This window comes from Dermacentor silvarum, chromosome 4 (genome assembly GCF_013339745.2).
Source record: "Dermacentor silvarum isolate Dsil-2018 chromosome 4, BIME_Dsil_1.4, whole genome shotgun sequence".
In the NCBI taxonomy this organism is placed as follows: Eukaryota; Metazoa; Arthropoda; class Arachnida; order Ixodida; family Ixodidae; genus Dermacentor; species Dermacentor silvarum.
Window position 1 is genome coordinate 51492359 of NC_051157.2, and position 21344 is coordinate 51513702.

At 45.0% G+C, this 21344-nt stretch overlaps 2 protein-coding genes across 4 annotated transcripts in view; one reads left to right on the forward strand and one right to left on the reverse strand.

Moving 5' to 3' along the window:
* Window positions 1-139: 139 nt before the first annotated feature.
* On the forward strand, window positions 140-13124 carry LOC119450014 (zinc finger protein 330 homolog). Of its 3 annotated transcripts, none has more exons than XM_037713348.2 (11): window positions 140-343; window positions 414-536; window positions 617-636; window positions 743-813; window positions 974-1053; window positions 1847-1973; window positions 2063-2167; window positions 3849-3895; window positions 6725-6842; window positions 11447-11549; window positions 12945-13124. In XM_037713348.2, the coding sequence occupies exons 2-11, from the start codon at window positions 417-419 to the stop codon at window positions 12958-12960; spliced, it is 807 nt and encodes a 268-aa protein (XP_037569276.1). In that variant the 5' UTR covers window positions 140-343; window positions 414-416; the 3' UTR covers window positions 12961-13124. The 3 variants fall into 3 exon arrangements, with proteins under 3 accessions (XP_037569276.1, XP_037569275.1, XP_037569277.1); XM_037713347.2 differs by having other exon boundaries at window positions 140-293; XM_037713349.2 differs by having other exon boundaries at window positions 140-293; window positions 11447-11524.
* Window positions 13125-13260: 136 nt separating this feature from the next.
* LOC119450015 (uncharacterized) overlaps window positions 13261-21344 on the reverse strand; it is a 62447-nt gene continuing 54363 nt past the window's right edge. The window contains exons 23-28 of the mRNA XM_037713351.2: window positions 21019-21216; window positions 20464-20562; window positions 20231-20338; window positions 18334-19696; window positions 15280-15390; window positions 13261-14723 (exon numbers count right to left, since the gene is read on the reverse strand). Of these exons, the coding sequence (XP_037569279.1) occupies window positions 14575-14723; window positions 15280-15390; window positions 18334-19696; window positions 20231-20338; window positions 20464-20562; window positions 21019-21216 (2028 nt within the window). The 3' untranslated portion in view covers window positions 13261-14574. The remainder of the gene's footprint in view (window positions 14724-15279; window positions 15391-18333; window positions 19697-20230; window positions 20339-20463; window positions 20563-21018; window positions 21217-21344) is intronic.

Genomic DNA, 21344 nt, shown 5'->3' on the forward strand with positions numbered 1-21344 from the left:
AAATACTAAAGTTGCAATATATATTATGTATTTTGTGTTTATGTTTGTGTAGTTGTGTTATAACGTACAATTAATGTATTTTTGTAAGCACAATAAACCTGATGCATAGACTCAAGACCGACGAAAGGGCTATCAACATTGTTATCAGCAATGGCGGCGCACTGATCGGCGATCAACAAGTACAGCCGGTGCAGCCGCTTCCACGATTTGATAACACGTTATTATGAGCTGCATATTTAGTTTAGAGTAACTTAAGGTACCAAATCAATAGGGTTGCGAAAGAAAAGAAAGGCGTAAGCTTGTTTTTAATTGCGTCATAGAAAATTCTGAGCTCTTGACTTCCGTATGTAGCTAGCCGCACATTTCGGAAAACGGGCGGACACTGAATTACTGTGCTTATTGTTTCTACTCAGATCATGCCGAAGAAGAAAACAGGTCAAAGGAAAAAGGCAGAGAAGCAGAAGCTTCGTCAGAAAGCCATTCGTGGTAATGCGGCCAGGGTTAACCTTGGTGATCATCCGTGCAACGCCGTCATGGTAGGTTTCGTGTATACTTCGCGTTAGCTTTCTGGCTGTGCGTCCGGATAGAAAAATAATCAACTCCTTATTTTTTACAGGAGTGTGACAAGTGCGCCAGGTAAACAACCTTTTCTTCTCCGTTTCTATGCGTTCGTGGACTTTTGTACGGATTCTACGTGGAACAGTGACGTGACGTTAAGCCGCGCTGTTTACTGCTGTCACAGGAAGCAAAAGAACCGGGCCTTCTGTTACTTTTGCTCCGCTGTTCAACGACTTCCAGTATGCGCAAAGTGCGGTGAGGTTACAGTAATTGATTCTGCTTCCATTTTGTAAACCCATTTTTTTTTTATGCACACATGTAGCGAGAACTGCTTGCGCAGCAAAGAATTTACCTTAAAAAGATTAATATGCTCTGCGCTTCAGCAGTTGCTATAAATTGTCCCCTTATTTTCCAGGAAAAATGAAATGTATGATGAAGACTGGCGACTGTGTTGTGAAACATTCAGGCCAATTCACAACTGGACTGGGCATGGTTGTAAGTTTAGGATTATTTCTCGAATTTAAGCCTTCATCACCGACATAATGGGCTATGAACAGTGCAGTCTGTTGCTAATCATCCAAGTAGGTCAGTAATGTTGTAAAAATGATAACGTTTCGTGCATTTTGTACTTTCGGCCAATTTTTACTAGTTTTAAGGCCGTTGTAAAAAACAGCACAACAACAAGATGGGGGTGACTGCTTTAGATGCAAACCTGAGATACACACAACGTAGCAGCATGTACCGCCACTGCCAGACATAACCCAAACGCCTGAGCACGTTGCTTGCATAGGAGCCAGGAGCACAAAGTGTTGGCTGCTGCATCAAACACTGCACCCCAGGTTGGCATGCGGTGTCTGTTGACAGTGGATCTAACTGCAATGGCTGGTAGTCTTTGACAAATGTGACATACCGGTCTGTGGCACTCTTCTGTTGCTTTGCTTGATGGGGGTACACATCACTTGCCTGACAAACAAGGTTAATTTAGCTATTTAATAAAATCACGGTCTCTGAAATTTGATTATGTGCTTCAAAGTGCACTCTACTATAGTGTGATTGAAACTGATCTTTAATTCAGGCACGTCAATTTAGTTAAAATCCTAAGTGTCAGTTTTCAGATACCCATTCACGAAATACACTGGCATTCCACCCTTCTTTTTGGAAAAAAATTATAAGTGTGATGCCGACATATCTTGCTGCTCTATACTTTATGGGTGTCCCTAAAATTGTGCTTCACTTAGAATTTCTAGGATGTGGGCATGGTGTTAGCAGTGGCTGTCTTCGATTCTAGGGTGCCATATGTGACTACTGCGAAGCATGGGTGTGCCATGGGAGGCAGTGCCTGACCGCGCACGCCTGCACTTGTCCACTCCAAGACGCCACGTGCATAGAATGTGAGCGCTACGTGTGGGAGCATGGTAAGTGCAGAGAAAAACCACTGGACTATGGTGTATGACCATGCCCTCTTATATCACCGCCTCTTCATGCGGTTGCTCTGCATTCCCAGGAGGTCGCATTTTCAAGTGCTCCTTCTGCGACAGCTTCCTTTGTGAAGATGACCAGTTTGAGCATCAAGCCAGTTGCCAAATCTTGGAAGCCGAGACACTCAAGTGTAAGTCGCATTCAGATGACAGTCTCCTTTGCCTTGCACCCTTTTACTTGTGGATTGATGGTTTTATGAGCATCCCGGTAATGTTCTCTCACTGCAACAATCAAGGTTTAATGTGACATGGTTGTCACGACAGTTAAATTGTGTCACATGCTCCCACGGCTGTCAAATGGCCTTCACATAGGTTATTTTTGCCAACAATAGGCTCTTCTTCTGTTCAGTCCTGTTTTTACAGCAGGTAGCTATAGAAGTTTACTGCACACATTTGGGTTCTCACAGGATGGGAAAACTTAAGATTACAGGTGCCTGTTGCAAGCGAAATTTCCTGCTGAATTTTGGATGCCTTCAGGTCGTTACTCGAAGAAATTCATATCATTCACTGGTCATATTCTGTAACAATGCATTGAATTTTGTGCTGTTTTTGTCATTGGCTCTGCTGCTGTTGTGCTATCGTTATCACCACAATTGGCTGCCTGGTGTGTTGATAAGAAATGGAAAATGAAATCAGTTGTTACAAAATATGGCCCCTGAACACTGTGTCTTCAGTTCCCCATGCACCAATGTCTCTTTAAAGTGAAGAGTTCTTTGTCTCGTCCTTCGACTTTCCCACTGCTGTCTTTCACGCCGTGTTGGGGGTGGTATAGAGCGTGTAGAATATACATGGGAGAAACAATAGAAATAGAAGGGCGACGTCAGAAAGCATGCCTCGTTTGGGGTCTCCTCTATAAAATAAAACGTCTCCGGTGGTAGGAATCAAACCAGCATCCTGCAGCGCAGTTGCCGGATGCTCTACCCATTAGGCCACCAATGCAGTCGCAAAACGAGTGAATAACAACCTCACCATTCTTTGCTCGTGGCAACTTGCAGGGTGGCGCGTATGAATGCGTCGAGGCAAGATGTGTCATATAGGAAAACATATTATAAGCTGCGTTTACATAAATGCAACAGAAGCGTATTGTATCAACTTTTGCTACTGTAGTGGACATGCGAACAGTTGCGGGCAAACTGGAAAAAAAGTAAAAGTAAATTCAAGGTACGGTATGGTATGTTCGTGCTGTTTCTGGAAAATAAATAATGTGCAAGTTTTTTCACGTCGACAACTGACGCAGGACATAGAGATGCAAAGCTGCATTAAGGAATGTACGTGTCAGCTAGAGGGGCTTTCGGTGCATTTTGCAACTCCACACTGGAAACAATTTCTCTGGAAAGTGAGAGCACTAACTTTCAGATGTGCCACTGGGCCGCGCTAACTTGCTAAACAGCAAGGTGGCGCACAACATTGCGGCAAGCAAACACGTATAGCTTTGTGTTCTGTGTACTGCATAGACAAATATACGTGCTGCACCCAAGATAATGTTAAATATCACTTCACCACTGCCATATTAATTCGGCGTCAAAATCAGCGCCAACTAGCTTGAATCAGCACAAACAGGCATGTCGGATTAAATCGGGACTAAAGCTGTTTCTTGCAGTGCGGGAGCTGTGCATGATTTTTTTCTGTCTCTTTTTTTGTTCCTTCATGTCAAAAATGAGTGAAAAACTTTGTACTATGAATGGGGTATTTTGTTGCAGATTGTGCCGTTGAGTGTGTTACACGACAACACTGTAGTGTGTGTGTAACAATTTTTAAGGCCCATTTTTCTGAGGTATATTCATGCTTTAATGAATTGTTCCTTCTTTTCAGGTGTCTCCTGCAATCGTCTTGGTCACCATTCTTGTTTACGTTGCAAGGTAAGTTATCTCCCGTTAATGTTCGTGCTTAGATTGCTTAATTCGTGCCGACAAGCATATTTTTTTGTTGAGTCTAGTGGCGCCGTCATTTCTTCGTACTTAAGCTCCACTTGGACATGCTCCTGCACCATGCTTGGGCTCCACGAGCGGCGTGCTCTTGCGAATTTATCGGTGGCTTCTGTTTTCTAGCCTGATCGGTTGCCTACCCATCGGTCTAGGCCACGACACACCCTTTAGCTATAGGATTTCATTTTGGTTCCTATACAAAGGTTTTTTTTTCTGAGCTTTAGTGTGTCCTGTTTGCAAACAAATTGAGGCAGGACCCATCTCAAGAGGAATGCCAACATTAATTTGGTCAGCATCCAAGCAATGCAGGGACACAACATTGCCAAATTCTTCACTTCTGTGTAGCCAACTTCTACAATTTTCTGTTTCTGACATCTTCGTCACTTCTCTGTAGCTCAAGGCTCCTTCCTCACTCAGTGCAAGCTCTGGTCCCATTCTGTTCACTTGACATCCTTCTCCACACTCCGCTGCTTTTCATGCCGACTTTTTCACTTCTTGCCTCTTGTTCTGCTTGTCTATCTGTGCACCTACCTAGTGGCACATTCTCATTCTGGGGAGGATTGGCCAAGAATGTTCACCTACCTAGCAGTTGTCACATGCCCAATTGCACAAACCCGCTGGGCCAAGTTTTGTGTTTGGGCACATACCCAGGGGCCCAAACTGGCATGAAAGAGGTTAGAAATGGACATCATACCGAAAAGTATGTGAAGTTCCCAAAGAGCAGTAATGGCATTGATAACCTTATGTCATTTCAGGTGCTTGGCATTAAACGTGTGCTTGCATTCTTTAAGCAGTCAGTATGAGAGAGCTTAGTGTCAGTTGCATTGCTGTCGTTGCTCCTGTATAATTAGGGTCCTTCATTCTAGGTTAAAACCTGACAATTCCCAGTTTTCACACTCCGAACAAGTTTTTAACCCGATTTGTCCCTGAGGCTATCCCTTTGCAAAAGATAATAAATGCAGGTGTTACAAAACTAATGAATGTGGTCAAGATATATATCATATTAAAGTATTATTAAGATATGAATATGGTATATGCTTTCTTTTCGCTAAATGTTCAAGCAACACCGGCCTTTATATATAATCAGCGGCTGCTGGCCTTGGGTGAATGAAAGCATCTTGTTTTTTTAGTAGCCGCATTTACACGAACATGACAATAGCCATCTCATTGCACTTCCCTCATGTCGCATGCATGTAAACAGTTGTAATGCACTAGGAAGCGAATAGATTGCTAATGTTGCTCGACATTGCAAATAGTAGCTGTGATGTTGAGAGGGCATTAATTCAACTATGTTAAACTCAAAGAAGGGTGGCAGATTGGCCTAGTTAGTGTTCCATTATTTTGTTGCAAGAGTGTATGGTGCGAAGCAGTAAAACAGGACAACACACAAGGATGACAGGCTCAACAGGTCTAGGATGGACATAGAAATGCCCAAAATGCATATGATAATGTACATCAACATGGGGTTGTCGGACAAGAAAAAGTGTCTCACCTCTTAGGAAGCGTGTCCATGTGCACTACTATACTTTTTCCTTTGTTAAATGAAGTGCAGAGAACAATGCAAAGAAGAGATCGCCAAACACGTCTCTATTTGTTGTTTTAGTTTATGTGGTTTCAATTAAAAGTATAAATAATGCCTGCCAACAAGGTCTTACATAAATAAGTTTGCCAAATGACTTGCGGGAAGCTCTCTTTGTCATTACATGTTCTCGTGAGTGGTATCGCCTTTTTAAATAGGTTTGTGTGCACAAAAAAGACAGTTGCCTATGTTATTGTTTGTGCACATTACGGGGAAATCCTGAACATTGGGCTGGCAGGACAGCAACAACTCGATTTGTCCTGGTTTTCCTCTTTAAAATTACCAAACAATTTTCACTCCCCCCCCCCTCCCCCGCCCCCAAATTTAAGAAGTTATACTAAATCCCGAAAGTGAAGGACCCAATGTATAATGAGGATCAGTGCACACTGGTGGCTATACTCGCAAAAAACTTTTCGAAGTACGGCAGTAGTCGAGAGCTGGTCGCGAGGTGGTAACTTCTTCAGTTATGAATGCTTGGGAAGACTTGTTACTTTCCACTCTCAAGCATATCGTCTTCCCTCAGTCCCAGAGCCTGGTCACCCTGGAAAACGAGGGCTTCTGCTTCTACAACTTTCTTTCTGTGGCAATGAAGGGAAAGCTGGTGGGGAAGAGCTTCCGCACATGTGTTACTGCACCATATAGTCCGGCAGACTTAGACAGCACTTTCTGTTTTTCAGAATCAGTGTAGCTTGCTACTTGTGGCAGTTTTGCATTTGCTAACACACAGTAGAAGAAAGTAACGTTTAAATATAACTCTGAGTGGAGTACATTGTCTCATTTTAAGATAAGTACTGTTGTAAATAAGGTGTTTATGTTTTGTCTTCCCCTGCTTAAACATGAATGAGACTGTGGGACTATTTTCAGAAGCATTTGTCAGGCATACACAGAGACTCTGTAGTGCTCCTTCATTGCCACAAAGTTGTTAGCGAGTATAGAGCGTTTTTTATTCAAGGAAAAACTGAAGTCTCTCGGGTGACATTACACCATCCCATTGCCTGTCTGCTAATCTACTGGTCATTCATTTTTCTTTTCTCTTGCTCTCTTTCTCAGCTCTTGCTTCCCCCCTTCCCCAGCTATGGGATGAGCCATCCTTTGTCTATTAGATGCTTTATTCATTATTGCCATCATCATTATCCAAGCAAAATAGGTTACTCCACCTACATATCTTTCTCTCTGCATTACAGACTTGTTACTGTGATGACCATGTCAAGCGCAAGGGATTCAAGTATGAGCGAAACCAGCCTATGCCTTGCCCAAAATGTGGCTTTGAGACCCAACAGACAAAGGACCTCAGCATGTCAAGTAAGCATGCCAGAGAGGAAATTTTAGCCGAGATTGCCTTGCATGTTTTGAAAGGTGAAGTGACTGGTGAAGTGACTGGTGAAGTGACTGGTGAAGTGACTGGTGAAGTGACTGGTGAAGTGATGCTTTTATGTGGGCTCTGATAACATGCTCTCACTGCAACAATATTTTACATGCTCTCAGGATGTAATGTGACATGATGGTCATGACAGTTTAGTCTTGTTATAATGAAGTTAAGGAAGGTGCAGCAACGACTTTAATGTTATGCTAATGCTTTTATTATGACCATACTCGACCCCAACTGGCCTCAGTATTGCATTGCAAAGTCTTATCCACAACATTTAAACCGGAGCCAGCACAGCAGTGATTTCCCTACACACCCCCCAGGGGAGGTGTACACCCCCCCTTGTTTTCCTGAAGGCACCCACTTAATTCACAATGACTTTTCTTTGTTTGGTTTTTACGCACGACGGAAAATTTTGATAAAGCGTTCGTGCTAGGGAAACACTAAGATTATCATTGCACAGCATGTAACTATTACTATGCCATAAAGCTTGTCGAGCCCTTGGGCCCTCCTTTGCAGCACGCGCGGTGGAGGCCTTTGAAACGCGTGCCGCATGGAGCATGCATACCGATCGGGTTGGCGTAAGAACTCGCGCGGGGGCTGCCGATAAGAAGGCAGCGGTGACTGCATTTAGGGGCTTTTGGGGGGTGGGCCTGGTGAGGGGCTGGTGGGGTGCCACCCGTCTAGGTTTTTTCTGAGCGTGCTGTGGAGTGAGGGAAAACGTTTTGCATAGTGTCTGTGAAAATGAGGGCTTTGTTTTCCACATTTGCGACTACCTGTGTTTGCCTGGCCGGTTCGGCGCTTGCTTTTCGGCCTTGCGTGTTCTGTTATCGACCGCGGGATTGTGTTGATTGATTGTCTGCTAAGTCTGTTATTTTGTCGCTCCCTTTGCTAGTACACATGTTTGCCTCGCTCTTCCATTGCTTGCCTTGTGCTTTCTACTGTCGGCCGCGAGACTGTGGTGATTGTTTGAGTGCTTCGTTAAGTCGTAAATTAATGTGGCTTCTGCTCCTTGCGCCACTGGTTCTTTGTCATGCTGGTCGTGGCTCGCGGACCTCCTGAGCGAAGGCAAGGGGCCTTCAAGCTGTGCTTTCATTAGTAGCCAGACCAGAACCCTGCTGTCATGCCAGGCTTTTTGCATCTGAGCATGTGCTGGGGATTTTGCCGTTGATCTCACCACTACTACCGCCACTAATAGACAACGTGAGGAAAAGTGGTAAACCTCGGACACATGCACAAGAATTTGTGGAAGATAGTATGTGCCAAATTTCGGTGAAACTTCAATGAATTAAGCAGCCACTTGTCCCCTTGAACTCGCCCACCTGCTCATAGCCGTTGCTATGTTAAGCCTTTATGGGAAACATGTGTGGGTGCTTGCTTTTGGCGCTGATGGTGGCATCCGAGCTGAGGGCATTCTGGAGTACAGCCAGCCCTAGATGGGAGCACGAAGAACTGCCCAAGCATAGTCAGAGTACTCTAGATACCCAGGCCAAGTATATTATAAGCAATAAGTTGGTTGTGGCACCAGAAGCTGTGGATTGAGAAGGTGCATTTTACATGACTAAATTTCCTAAGACACTGCATTTGGTGCAGTCTTTACCATGCTGTTTCAGAGTGATAGCCTAAATTTCAATTATTTTCGTAGAGTATAGTATAGTTTTCAAGAAATACTTCAATTTGCACATAAATTTCATTATCGCTAGAGTCAGCAGTAATGTAGCACGTAGCACAACAAAAAAATTACAGTGTAGACCGCTTATAACGTAAGTCGCCGGAGTCGCGAATATCTGTACTGTAAGCGGTACCGCACTATAACCAAAACAACGATTTTCAAGCCCTGCACGTATACGAAACTTGTAGACCAAGCATGTAGACACGCTTTGTACTATCGAGCGCACATCGCTATTAAATTTTCGCCAGTGAGCTGGCGAAAGCAATCGCGATGTAGCCGGTGCACTTCAAGCTCGACAGCTTTGCGCCAAGTCAAAACGAAACAACTGTTTGCCACAACCGCTGCGGAAAAAACCGTGACCGCTATCGACGCGATTAGCAACGGCGACTTTGCGGTGCTGAAGGCACGCGCCCGACGCACGCACCGAGTCTGGACAAATTAACTACCATTCACTGCAACAACTGCAGTCGAAACCGCGGTCGCTATCTTTGCGATCATTGATGGCGACTACGCAGTTTTTTAGGCATGTGGCCGACGTGCGTACCGAGTAAAAACGAAACTACCGTTCGCCGCAACTGCTGCGGAGAAAACCGCGGCTGCTATCGACGCAATCGTGGATGACAACTGCACAGTTACGAAAGCCCGCGGCCAACGTGGTGTTATGCGCGGCGGTAAGTGCAAGAATACAGGCTTTGAAGACACAAATAGGCTCGAAGCGTTCCGGCTTTGCTGTCATTCACGTACGATTTCAAATGATGGCTGTGGCGATGCAGACTCCACCGCTTCGTTTCGGTTTGATGCTAGCGCCATTCTTGCTCTTTTGCGGTGCTCCTTGCTCACCAAGCTCCGAAAGTAGTCCGAATTAACCGATGTGCAGCCAAATAAGTCTGAATTAATGAGAGTTTGATTGCACTGAATAATGCATACGCCGGCCCGGAGCACGCACCTTGTTGAGAAGCGTGCTGTTGCCGCACTTGTCGGCGAGATTTTCCCGTGGAAGCCGCATTATAACCGGTATTTCGTCTCACTCGGCTTCACTGTAAGCGGTATGCTTATACATGGAGTTCTATGGGAGGGTAAACGGGAGTTGGAAAAGGCCACATTGTAGCCAGTTCTGCGCTATAAACGGTTACGTTATAAGTGGTCTATACTGTATTGCAAACGTAAGCAGACAATGAAAGGCACATACATGATGAGCACAGACACCGGTTTTAGTTATTGCTGTAATTGGTGAAAACATTATTTGCGCAAGCAGTGCCAACACCTTTTTCATTATGTCAGGTCTAAAGGGATTGCATTTTTTTCACATTGACCTGGATAGAGGATTTTAGCAGCTTTCTTAATGTAGTTGAAGAGATGGGGACGAAGAAGTAGAGCGCAAGACGTAGTGCTCGTGCTGGGTCATTCTTTGTCCCCACCTTTTTCGAGGATTTTATACCTGTTACAATGCTATACCAATAAGGCCGAACATCAATCCTTTTAAATGTAGTTGGTCTTACTTATGTTCCCTCCTATTTTGTGTTTCTAGTGGAAGGTCTGTCTTTCTCTATCAGCCAGAAATTCCTGTAGGGGACTAATCTGCCACTAAAGCTGGTGCAGTCAGCATAATACACCAATAAACAAAGCGCTGGTGTTTTATTATTTAGAAGTATTTTAATTGATAAGTCCAAGTGAGACAAAGGTTCACTGGGAGATGAAGTGATCCACAGTGGTTGAACAAGAAATGTCTCTGGAGCAGTTTCAACAAGGGGACTTGTCAAGCCCTTGGCACGACAGGTCCCTGATAAGGACAAGTCCCCTTGTCCGATCTTTGGCTCCAGGGATGTCTTTTGTTCAACCACTGTGGATCACTTTAAGTGATAAGGGTATTCATTGGAGTGTACTGCATCATCGTTTGTTGGCATTGTTGTCACTGATGACACACTTAAGCAGACCTTTATGTAAGCCAATGAAAATAAACCTGCATGCGGGTGCCTTTTGCAAGACCATACACTGCAATAACTTTTTGATTTCTTCGCATTTGAGTGGCAACCAAGATGTGAAAGGGCAGCACTTGTTTCCCATCAGGCAATTTTATTTCACTGTAGGCAACATGTTGCTAGCATAAAATCCCATGCCTACTCCTTGTCTTTGCCGCAGGAAAGCATGCTTTGTTTTTTAGGCTGTGTTGCACATGTTTCACTTTAGGCACAGTGCACAGCCGTCAATACTGATGAAGTGGCTCAACGTGCTTTAGTAGGTATATTTATGCCAGCTGCCAGGTCTGTGGTTCAGACCCTAGTGCAGAAATAACATATTTTTCTCTTTTGGTGCTCTTTCCTATATTTTAACATCAAAGAGCAATGGTACTGTGGTGAAAATTTGAGAACAAGAACTATATAATGAGTAAATGCTGCCATATGAACATGCGTACATTGTTTATCTTTTTCTGGTGACCGTTTTTCAACAGATAACCGCTGTTAAAAAGGTTTTGCTAGCAGTAAACCACACCTACATGTATTGCTACTTTCCTGAATGTTGTCAGTGATCCTATTGCGAAAGAATCTTGTCTAATTAGATTTAGTGCGCAACGCAAGTAGTGTACGTTCTGGAACGTATGTGAGCACCAGTGATTATGCTGGAACGTACAATGAGTTATGTTTAAATAGTCGGCACACTTGACCCATATATCAGATTTCGACCAGATCACTGTCCTTTGAGTGTCACTTGTTTTTTTTCTGGGCACAAGCTCACCCAATAATTTGTGACTCACAGTTTTGGTACTGCCCTGCTCTTCATCGTCACCACAGCGTGACAGTATATTAAAAAGTTGCATGCACGAAACTTGATATACCTGACGTTAAAGTGCCTTGATATTTTTTCTTTTAGCTCGCCATCATAATTATGGAAGACAGCAGATGCGTGATGATGATGATGATTATGGCACCAGCAGTGGTTATGGAGGAAGTAGGCTACAGCTATTATGGTTCAGGTAAGCATTGCCATTACGATATCATGGCTCATGTTGTCTGTGACATGCATGACTGCAAATTATATTGTTAGACATTGGAAGGCTCACGCAATAGATTATGGCACTACTGTGGCAAGGTTATTTTAAAACATACCTTAGAGCACGTAATTATCTAAGACAGTAGTATATTAGTATAGCAGTTTTATTTATAACACAGCTATTATCACATGCACACATATGGTGTTTTTTTGGCTTTGGATTTTTTTTTATGCCTCTCTTCATTTATTGAGACACAGCTTATGGTGAAGTTCTCTTTTTTCATATCGAGAACTTAAAAGTTATACTGATGGCTTAGTGTTGCACGGTTTGATAAGGTCTATGTTGAAGTGCCTCAGGAAGGGAATCTGTTTCTGTGGGTGTACTTGAATTTGCCAAGGCATCTTTGTCATAACTGGCATGGTACTAGTGGTTTATGGTTTCTTGATGGGTCAATTTTGTGTAGGTAGTTAAGAAACATGAGTGAACTAATATGTGAAGCATGAGGTTGAGATAGTGTTTACAGTGGATGGCACTCACGTCAAGTAGGCAAAGCAATACATCTCTTGGTTACTTACTGCCATTTTTTGTAAAATTTGCATTCTCAGCACATTGCTTCTGTCAGCTATTACAAATGACTATCTAGTACATCAAGAATGCTCAATTGCTTTGTGAAAGATAAGTTGACCTTGCAAACGTTGCCCTGCTTTCTAAAGAACTTGGTTCTGGTTACTTCCACTGTGTTGATATCGACCATTTAGCATGATGCAGTGGCTATATGCTTTATGTAGTGGCATTTTATAGGGGGCTGGTCTTATCAATGCTACACAAAAAGCACCAAAAACAAACTGGTGCTTTTTGGCTGGGGTACTGATGGCTGTCATGTTTATTTGACGATCCTTGAGACTTCAGTTCAGAAGATCTTTGCTTTTCAAATTGCTTTCTGTTGGTCACTCCTTTTCACTTGTCTGTTAACCATGGCAAACCTCTGATGCCGCAGCAGATATTTATGCAGTCACAGGCCAATGCAGCTAGAGTTGGGACAGTTAAAGTGCGAATGGAAAGAAATAGGTTTGTTTGTTTGATGCCAAATCAGAGTACCTTATTATCGTCTGCTGTCACATTGAGTGATGTGCTGCACAGTAAAGTTGTAATCGAGTACATTAATATCTTACTTTCATCGAGCGCTGCCTTTGAATTTACCTATTTGGTGCTCATTTGTTGTTGGCTTTATGTAGTACGTTGGTGACAAAAAAAGATGAACTGTCACCATTGTGTCCATTATTGCTAGTATGTATGGCCTTTCATATGCTTTTTTGTTGGCCTAGTTCTTAATCCTGAATGTCAGTATGCATCAAAGCTGGCGAATCTTGTGTGCAGGTGGTGGAGCAGGTGATGTGGATGATGATGATGATGACGACGACGATGATGAAGACGATGATGATGATGAAGATGATGATGAAGATGAAGACAGTGAAGAAGAGGATGAAAAAGATGAGAAAGAAGATGAAAAAGAAGGGGACACCACAGAGTCTAAGGAATAAAATTTTTCTTGCATGATGCAACAAGAATTCATTGGTCGAAGTTAGAGTTTGATTACACACAGGAACACAGAAAGGAGAGTAGTCTCACTCCCAGGGAACTGAATTAGAAACAACTGCAATGTTATACACATAAAAAGGATTGTGGAAAATAAAGTGTCCTTTAGGTCTGCAGCAGCTTGCATTTGTTGCGACAAAGTGTTATTTTACATCATCTTGCTTTTCTGTGTTAAATTACATTGTTCGTTGCTAATAACATGTACAGCAGTTATTGTGGGATACAACCATTCACTTTCTTACTGAACTGCATGCATTCCATATCATTTTTTATAAATGGTATCTGCAGAGCTTCTCAATCAGAAAAGAGAAAAAATTAAGTACACCCACGCGTGGTTCATCTCCATGCAGCGAAGTCAAAGCAGTGTTGCTTTCGTTCATTTCACATCTATTGGGATGTGACCACTGCAACCAAAAATATAACTCGACCACTTGTATACTTCAATTAGCTACTTAAGCTATCAAGGGAAGTTGAAGTGAATGTTGAAAGGATAGACGGGGCACTGCACCCTATCTTGAACAGAATTTTAGCAGCTAATGCTTTACTAAGTATTTAATTTCGTGGCAGGAAGGCTCTAGGAAAAAGTTACATTTCATTACTGCAACCATAATGTACACTCGAAATAAATTAATGCATCTTAATTTATCTACATTATTGTACATTTCTCCATTATCTCCATTTAGACTGAGCAGTGTGTACAGTCTGACCAAATATATGTTTCATTAGTAAATTGGTATATATTTACAAATATGTGTATGTAAAGAGCTACTTTCTTGTAGATAGCCTTCTTGGCATATAATACATAGCTCACGCCTGTAAACTTGTTCACCTGCTTTTGGTCTCGACAGACATTCACAAAAATGTTTCTGTTCTGTTTGTAGCTGGGTGCAATAAATTTTAAGCTGGGCAAAATACATGAATCGGAGAAAATTCAACGCTTAAATAGAAGAACAAGAAAATGGTCCCTTCTAGACATATACATTATATACAAAACAAATTGTTCTAAAACTAGCAGGCATTGCTGTAATTCTCAAGCTTCTAAACAGACTCATTAGGTGTTCAATATTGAAACTGTGTCAGTGTGCATTGTGTAATGGTTTTCTGCAAAACTTCTTGCTGTGTTTAACACCCCGTGTGCAGTGTAAAGCAGAAGGAAAACTCGACAGACTTTGAAATTGTACATTATGCCACCTCACCTTCACCCAACTTGTTCAGACTGATTGCAGGCAACAGCACCAAACAGTCCCAACTGGCTCGCATAATGCCTTTAGACAAGTTTTCGAGCATGGTTGCTTGCAGGCAAGCCCTTGTGGATGAGCTTGGAGGCCAGGAAGTGTGCCTTGTCCAGCAAATGGAGTTAAGGGTAACACCAAGTTTGAAAAGTCGTCTTCATTGACGTTTTTGGACATCCTCACTCCTTCTTGTTACCAGCAGCCTTTTGCAAGGTTTCCACAACCGACAGCGATGCCCTGCGCACTTCGAAGTTTTCCAGGTACTTGTTCGATATGGACGGCCAGTCGACAACATTTGTCAGTTTGTTCATGCCTTGCATCATTTCTTCTGGAAAAGAAAGATGACAAAGGATATAGTATACTGTGCAGTACTGCACCATCTAGAGCACTGTGCCATTAGACACTTTGAAAAATGCTGCAGGCTTTGCAGAAGTGGCTGGAAACTGTTCGGGAATGACTCATTACTGCCTCCCTTTTTGCAGCGCATGCCTTACCAGCTGCACTATTTTCACTTTGCAATGCAGACACCTTGAAATGACCTATGAAATGGTTTATTGTTTTATCTAAAATTTCAGAACATCTGCCCCCCCCTCCCCCTCCCCCTTAAAAGCAGTGGCTAATTCAGCGCTAAATGTGAGAGAAATGCGTTGTTTCCATGCAATTACCGCCTTTGTTAGACGGTAATTGTCAGGCTGTCAAAAGCATGCTCTTCCGGCAATTAAAGCTCTCAAGAAATGTGACACCGTATAGGAAAAAGATCAGTGACACTTGGAGAACAGGGGAGCAGGGATGACACTCGTAGAACAATACTGAGCAGCTGGTGGGCGATTGAGCGTTTCTGTTCAGTTTAGTTGGTGCCTTGTTAGAAATTAATGTATGCTTACCAAGTGGCATTATCCTTCGGTTGCCGCGAGCGCCTGCAGCCGAGTTTGTCCTGCTCTGCGTCTGTCCGGAGCCCATGTCCTTCAGCATAGAGAGAGTGCTGCCGCCTTTTACTGCGTCGATGAGGGATGATGGTGCAGCAAGAGAGAAAGAACAAATGCCAAGAATCAGCACCTATCGTAAGCGAATGAAGTGCATGCTAATGCTAAAAAGATGTGATTGTCCCCAAGACATCGGCGTCATTGTTATAAGGGTTAAATTTAAAAAGGCCCTGAAGAGTCTTGGAGAGTAAGCGAATGAAATGTGGGAGCACGAAGTCGTGATTTTATATGACAGCGATTACTGAGCGGCACGTAGCGGAGCTATGACGAATTCAAGAAAAAAGAAAAAAACTAGCGTAGTTTGCACTGGAGGCGCAATGCTAAAGAGACAGTGGAGCTGATGTGGCAGTGGAGCTGATGCAAAAGCCAGGACCTAGCTAGTCCTGGCTTTTGGGCTAGGCTAAGCACTACCAAGTCATCCTCAACATTTTCCAGATTATTGATTATTGATCGATTATTGATCAGCTATTGATTGGCTATCGATTGGATATGGCAAGGTATCGGCTACGTATTTGGGCTAGGCTAAGCACTACCAAGTCATCCCCAGCATTTCCCGGAATTTATTGATTATTGATTGATTATCCATTAACTATTGATTGGCTATCGATGACTGACTAAGATTAAGTAGTCCCGACCATGCTTAGCTAGACTTACCAGGCTCAGCTTCGCTAGTTCACAGGGGTATGTGCCATTGCGCTTGGACCCTTTCTGCACTACCGCCAGGATCGGCCCACATTTTTTGTGGACGATTAACAGAATGACGGCCGGCTTAAACAGCTCCGCCGTTAAAAATTGGAAGGCGCTTAAGCTTCACCTAACCCCTGTATTCAGAAAAGCATCTTAACTTGAAGCCCACGCTTAACTTAAATGACGCCTGTCGTGAACGCACCTAAGAAAACGCAAGGAGCGTCTTCGGCACGTTCACGCCAAGCGTCATTTATATCAAGCATGAGCTTTAAGTTAAAATGCATTTCTGAATATGGGGGTAAGAGTAGAACGCGATAGCATTAAAAGATCCCTGTCTGTTTCTCACGCTTCCCAGCAACTGCAGCTTTGTAGCCGTAATGTTTGCCGGGAAACGCAGGCGGCGAACGCTATGCACGAAGGCGAGCGTTCTGGCTCTTCAGGTCGGCCGGCACCACGGATGCCGCGCTATGATTGGTAGAAAGGCGGCACGCGCCGTGCTTTGACCTTGGCTGAGCTTGAAGGTCAGATTTACGGAACCAGGTGTTTTCTGGGTTTGTACCTGGAGTAGTAGAGCTATAGCTCTGAAACCGGCGCAGTCTCTAGCGGCGATGTCAGTGGACTCTCTCGTGGTCCTGTAACGTCACAAGCATTCGCGCATCTGTGGCATATACTGCGGAAATACTTTGCCATCGAGCGCTCTGCAATTGAGCGAAAGAAATTCCACCGGAGCAGGTGAAATTCCAACGTAGCGTCCGAAAAATAGTCTGAGAGAGTGGATTGCCATATAGGCAATGCAAATAGTTGCGTTGCCAAAACGAATATGTGCGCCGCTGTGACGTAAGTACCGAAGACTTGTGAAAAATACGTTCGCACCGGAGGCAGGTCAATTCGTTAAACGTCGAGGGAAGGGTGCGTGGGATAGTACGGGTCAAAATTTTGCAGGTAATAGCATATGCGTGGCAGCTAGATCTGGGATAGAAATTATGAGGGGTCTGTGGCGAGACTCAGTTTGTGACTGAGCAGATACAGTTCTCACTCAGAGGTGCACGCTTCGTGAAGATGCCCCAGTTTGTATGACTACGATCATGAATGGCTGACGTTAACTGCAGCTTCCATTCCAGTGCCACATTATTTTGATACAGAGTAAGCATGTCTGAGTGCGTAAAAGGCTAAAAAGCGTTCCTCAACGCTGGCTTCTCCGCACAATGAGGCCGTACGCAGAGAAGCCCGCTTTTGCGAATCCCTTCGCACCGCCAGAACATCGAATGCCTGAATGTTCTAACATGCAGAATGTTAAACGCCGAGGCAGTTGTGCGCCATATGGGGTGTATCGAAGACGTTGCTGCGGAGTCCACGCGAAAGTATGCATGGTAGTGTGGATGCGAGTTTGTGGCATGGTTGTGGGACATATATCTAAAAGAATATGAAGGTTGGCCAAACACAGTTCGATGTGAGCAGAAGGTTACCGAATGCACCAGTTGAGAGCGCTGCGGCAGGTGCACGAAGCTTCGAAAGGCTGATAACCATTGCATGTTTTTTATTAATTGCCTCAGTAGTTCGTGGAAAACATGTATTCTTATTTTCGTTTTCTGTGCATGAAACGGCCGGGGCTCTCCTCGGACTGCATCCTTAAAAAAAAGTCATTCAAGAATAACGTCCCTCAGTACCTTAGATGTGCCTGCAATCCGCTGATGGTGCAGTGGCGCACCTTTGGCACTAGCCTTATTGCGTTGACGCCAGGAGAATTTCGCATTCGCGGTCACCACGCATTTTTTTCTTACGCTTCACTAAATTATTTGCCACGCTTCGACTCGAATTACAGTAGCTGCCACGGCCCACATGCGATTCCCACAGGCTGTTTGTTTATTACTTCTCACCGCCGTTCGCCCTTAAAGATTGTGCCCATATTCCGAGTGCGTCATATACCAAGCATTGTTAAAGAACTAGGGGTTAAAGATTCCATTACGGTCAAAGGCAAGTGCGGAACCAGGTAGCGTCAGCCGAATAAAATCATATAGGAAGGCGTGAAGCTCGAATGCAGTGACTCTTGTGGTAATTGTCACTCCTTATTTACTAGCGTGAAGCGCAAGCGCGCTTGGTTGACATAACCGCGGAGATGCATTTTATGTCCCCAGATAAACCCATGGCGGCTGCTGCATGGATAATTTCCTTTCTTCGTGGGCTGGTGCGTTCGCGACGTTTCCTAACAGCGCCGAATGCCCCACTTTGTCCTGTTTTTCGCCAAATTATGATGTAGAAAGCAAGTACCTTTCTTGAGGGAGCACTTGTTCATAATCAGCTCCGGCACGAAGGTCAGGCAGTTGAGGGGCGCCGGCGCGGGTGAGGCGCGCTTCATATTGCGGATGAGCTTTGCGCGGCCAAACTTCCACTCGGTGTCCGACTGCGCCTGGATACGCTGGTAGGTGTCCGACATCATAGCAATGAGCAGGTTGATGAGCACAACCACGGTCACCATCATGTACACGCCAAAGACCACCTTGACGATGATCTTGGCGAACGGCGGGCTGAGGTGCAGCGGCGGCATGTAGTCCGGCTCCACGAGCCCGAAGAGTGAGAAAAAAAGCATCTCGAACGTGTTGATCGGTGACTGGAACTCCTGGCCGAAGATGGGCAGCGTTATGTTGTCCCCACGCGGCGGCACGAACACGGGCTGGTACACGGCACACATGTTCAGTGAGAAACCCACCAGAAAAATGAGCAGTATGGCCAGGAACCGCATCAGGTCCTTGATCAGGTCCCGGATGATGACGGCCCACGGGCCGAACAGGTGGTGGAATGTCAGGAAGTTGAGGAACTCGAGGAAACCCAAGAGCAGCGCGACGGCGAACAGCTGGTTGCGGATGTAAAGACATATGAGCCGGTAGTACTCCTCGCGGAAGAATAGCGCCACCAGGTGCACCGTGATGGCGATCGCGCTTATGAACAGTACGACCGTCTTGATGTAGCCCAGGCCCTCGCGGTCCGATGGGTTGGTGATCTCGGTGATAAACATGCCCAAGAGCCAGAAGATCAGCAGCCACTCGTTCCAGTGGGGCACCAGGTGGGTGGACGTGTACAACGGCTGCCACGGATTGATGATGGTCACGCTGAGAACGATCACGAAGAAGATGTGCGAGACCAGGTAGGACATGAACTTGACGATGGGGATGTTCGAGAAGTGATTTCCGCACACGAGCGACGAGGCGACCCACAGCACTGGACACAGCAGGAAGCCGAAGAAGAGCATGACGATCTTGAACGTGGTCCAGTGGTAGCTGCCCATCCAAAGCTCGGTGAGGTACTTCTGCGCCGCCGGGTGAGCCACGACCGTCTTGCGCTGCAGTTCTATGAGAACGTCTAAAAAAGGAGTGTTCCGTGCGTCCAGCGCCCGGAGCAGCGCGGCCGTGTTGTTGTTCGAGGCGGCGATGGAGAGGAGCTCGTTGGCCAGGTTGTCGCAGAAGCCGGCCATCTCCTCGAGTTCCATGGCGCGCTCCTTCTCCTTCAGCGACAGCAGCTCGTAGCTGCGGGCCATTTTGACGGCTGTGTCGATGGGCGCCTTCGAGGCGAGGATGAAGTCCACCATAGGCCGGTTCTGGTGCACTTTGCCGGAGGCCATCAGGTCAATCAGGAACTGCGGAAGAAAAAAGAAATTGAGTTTAACGCAGTAGGTTCGTTTGGAATTGCCTTTGTTTGACAAATGCAATTGCCATGGCCCATGGACAAGAACTCTAATAAGACATAAATAGTTCGAAAAAAAAATGCAGAGTGGGCCTCTTTAGTTACAAAAGTGAAGTAAAGCAGTAATGATATCACTTCTTTGTGATGCAGCTGATCATATCTAGAGTCCTACTTCTATGGGGAACCACAATCATTTAGTTTCAAATACTTCGCTGTGGTATGCTCTTTATATTTACGGACGTTTCACAGCATGAGCTTGGTGTTCTCCCCCTGCCTGGTTTCTGAGCACGCGGTAATATGACATTTTAGCATAATGTTATGGTTTGGCGTTACAACTTCTGCTAGGTGTTACTTGCGCAGGCGCTGCGCCGCTCAGCTAGTACGCTCTGAACCATCACCAATCCGGTGCGCTGTTGTACAAGGCTGTGCCAAAACAAACTATTGGCGCTCTAAGGCTCAACAATCAAGCTACCCAAAGTATACTTACATGCTTGTCGTCCATAAGGTCAGTGGTGTCGTGGTCTTTCTTGAGCAGGTAGCTGATGATGTCATAGTGACCTTCAGCCGCTGCCAGGCACAGTGGTACTTTGCCATCCTGCGTAGTGTCGAGTACGGTTTGGCTTCATGTTGCATGTATACGGAGAAATTAAGGCAGAGCAGGTGAATGCAGCGATTGTGAAAACGTTGTCGTCATAGCAGGGCCTAATATGTTGGACGCACCTTGGTCACCGCTTTTGCGAAGGCACCGTTCTCCACCAATATCTTGACGACGCCGAGATATCCGTTACGCGCCGCAAAGTGCAGAGCTGTCCAGCCCATCTGCAAGGGTAATTCTAGTTAAAGGCCATGTCGTAAACACTGGCGATACTCGCGGCGTTTTCGTAAGACGTCCGAGCTATCACTAAGCGATCTAATTTATCCGTCGATCGTGGTAACGAATACATAAACGAATAAAGTGACTGAGTCAAAAGGAGACGAAAAGTTTGTAATATCTTGGTATCCCTTTAAACGAAGGCATGGTAGGCCATCTGTAGGGTCTGAAACATCGACGGTTGCACCTATAGTACTATATACACATAAGAGCCTTAAGCAAATCTACAACAGAAAGCCCCGGAATCGTAAAATACACTAATTACAACTATTATATTGAGAATGCATAACATGCCGATTTTATTAGCATTCAATAAAATTGGACTTGTTTTTTGAAAGATGCCATGTTTTTTTTTGTTATTGTTATAACATTGAAGCATGCACATGTCTGCGCGAAGAACTGACGTTGTCGGCGGCGTTGATCTCGGCGCCCTGGCTGTGCAGCAGGCCGACCATCTCTCTCTTGCCGGCGGCGGCCGCCACGTGCAGCGGGGTTCGGCCCAGCTTGTCGACGCACTGCAGCTGCGACTCTGCGCGGCTCAGCAGGATGCTGGCCACGGCCAGGTGGCCACCTTGCGCCGCGAAGTGCAGAGGGTACATTCCCTGCATTGCACCAAACGGTGTGATTACGAACAGGACGGCGCGCGAGAGCAAATGGATCGCGAATTAAACACTGTTTTTACAGCGTTCGGTCGTGATTGCAGCTGATGGTTCTGAATTATTTCGCCAAG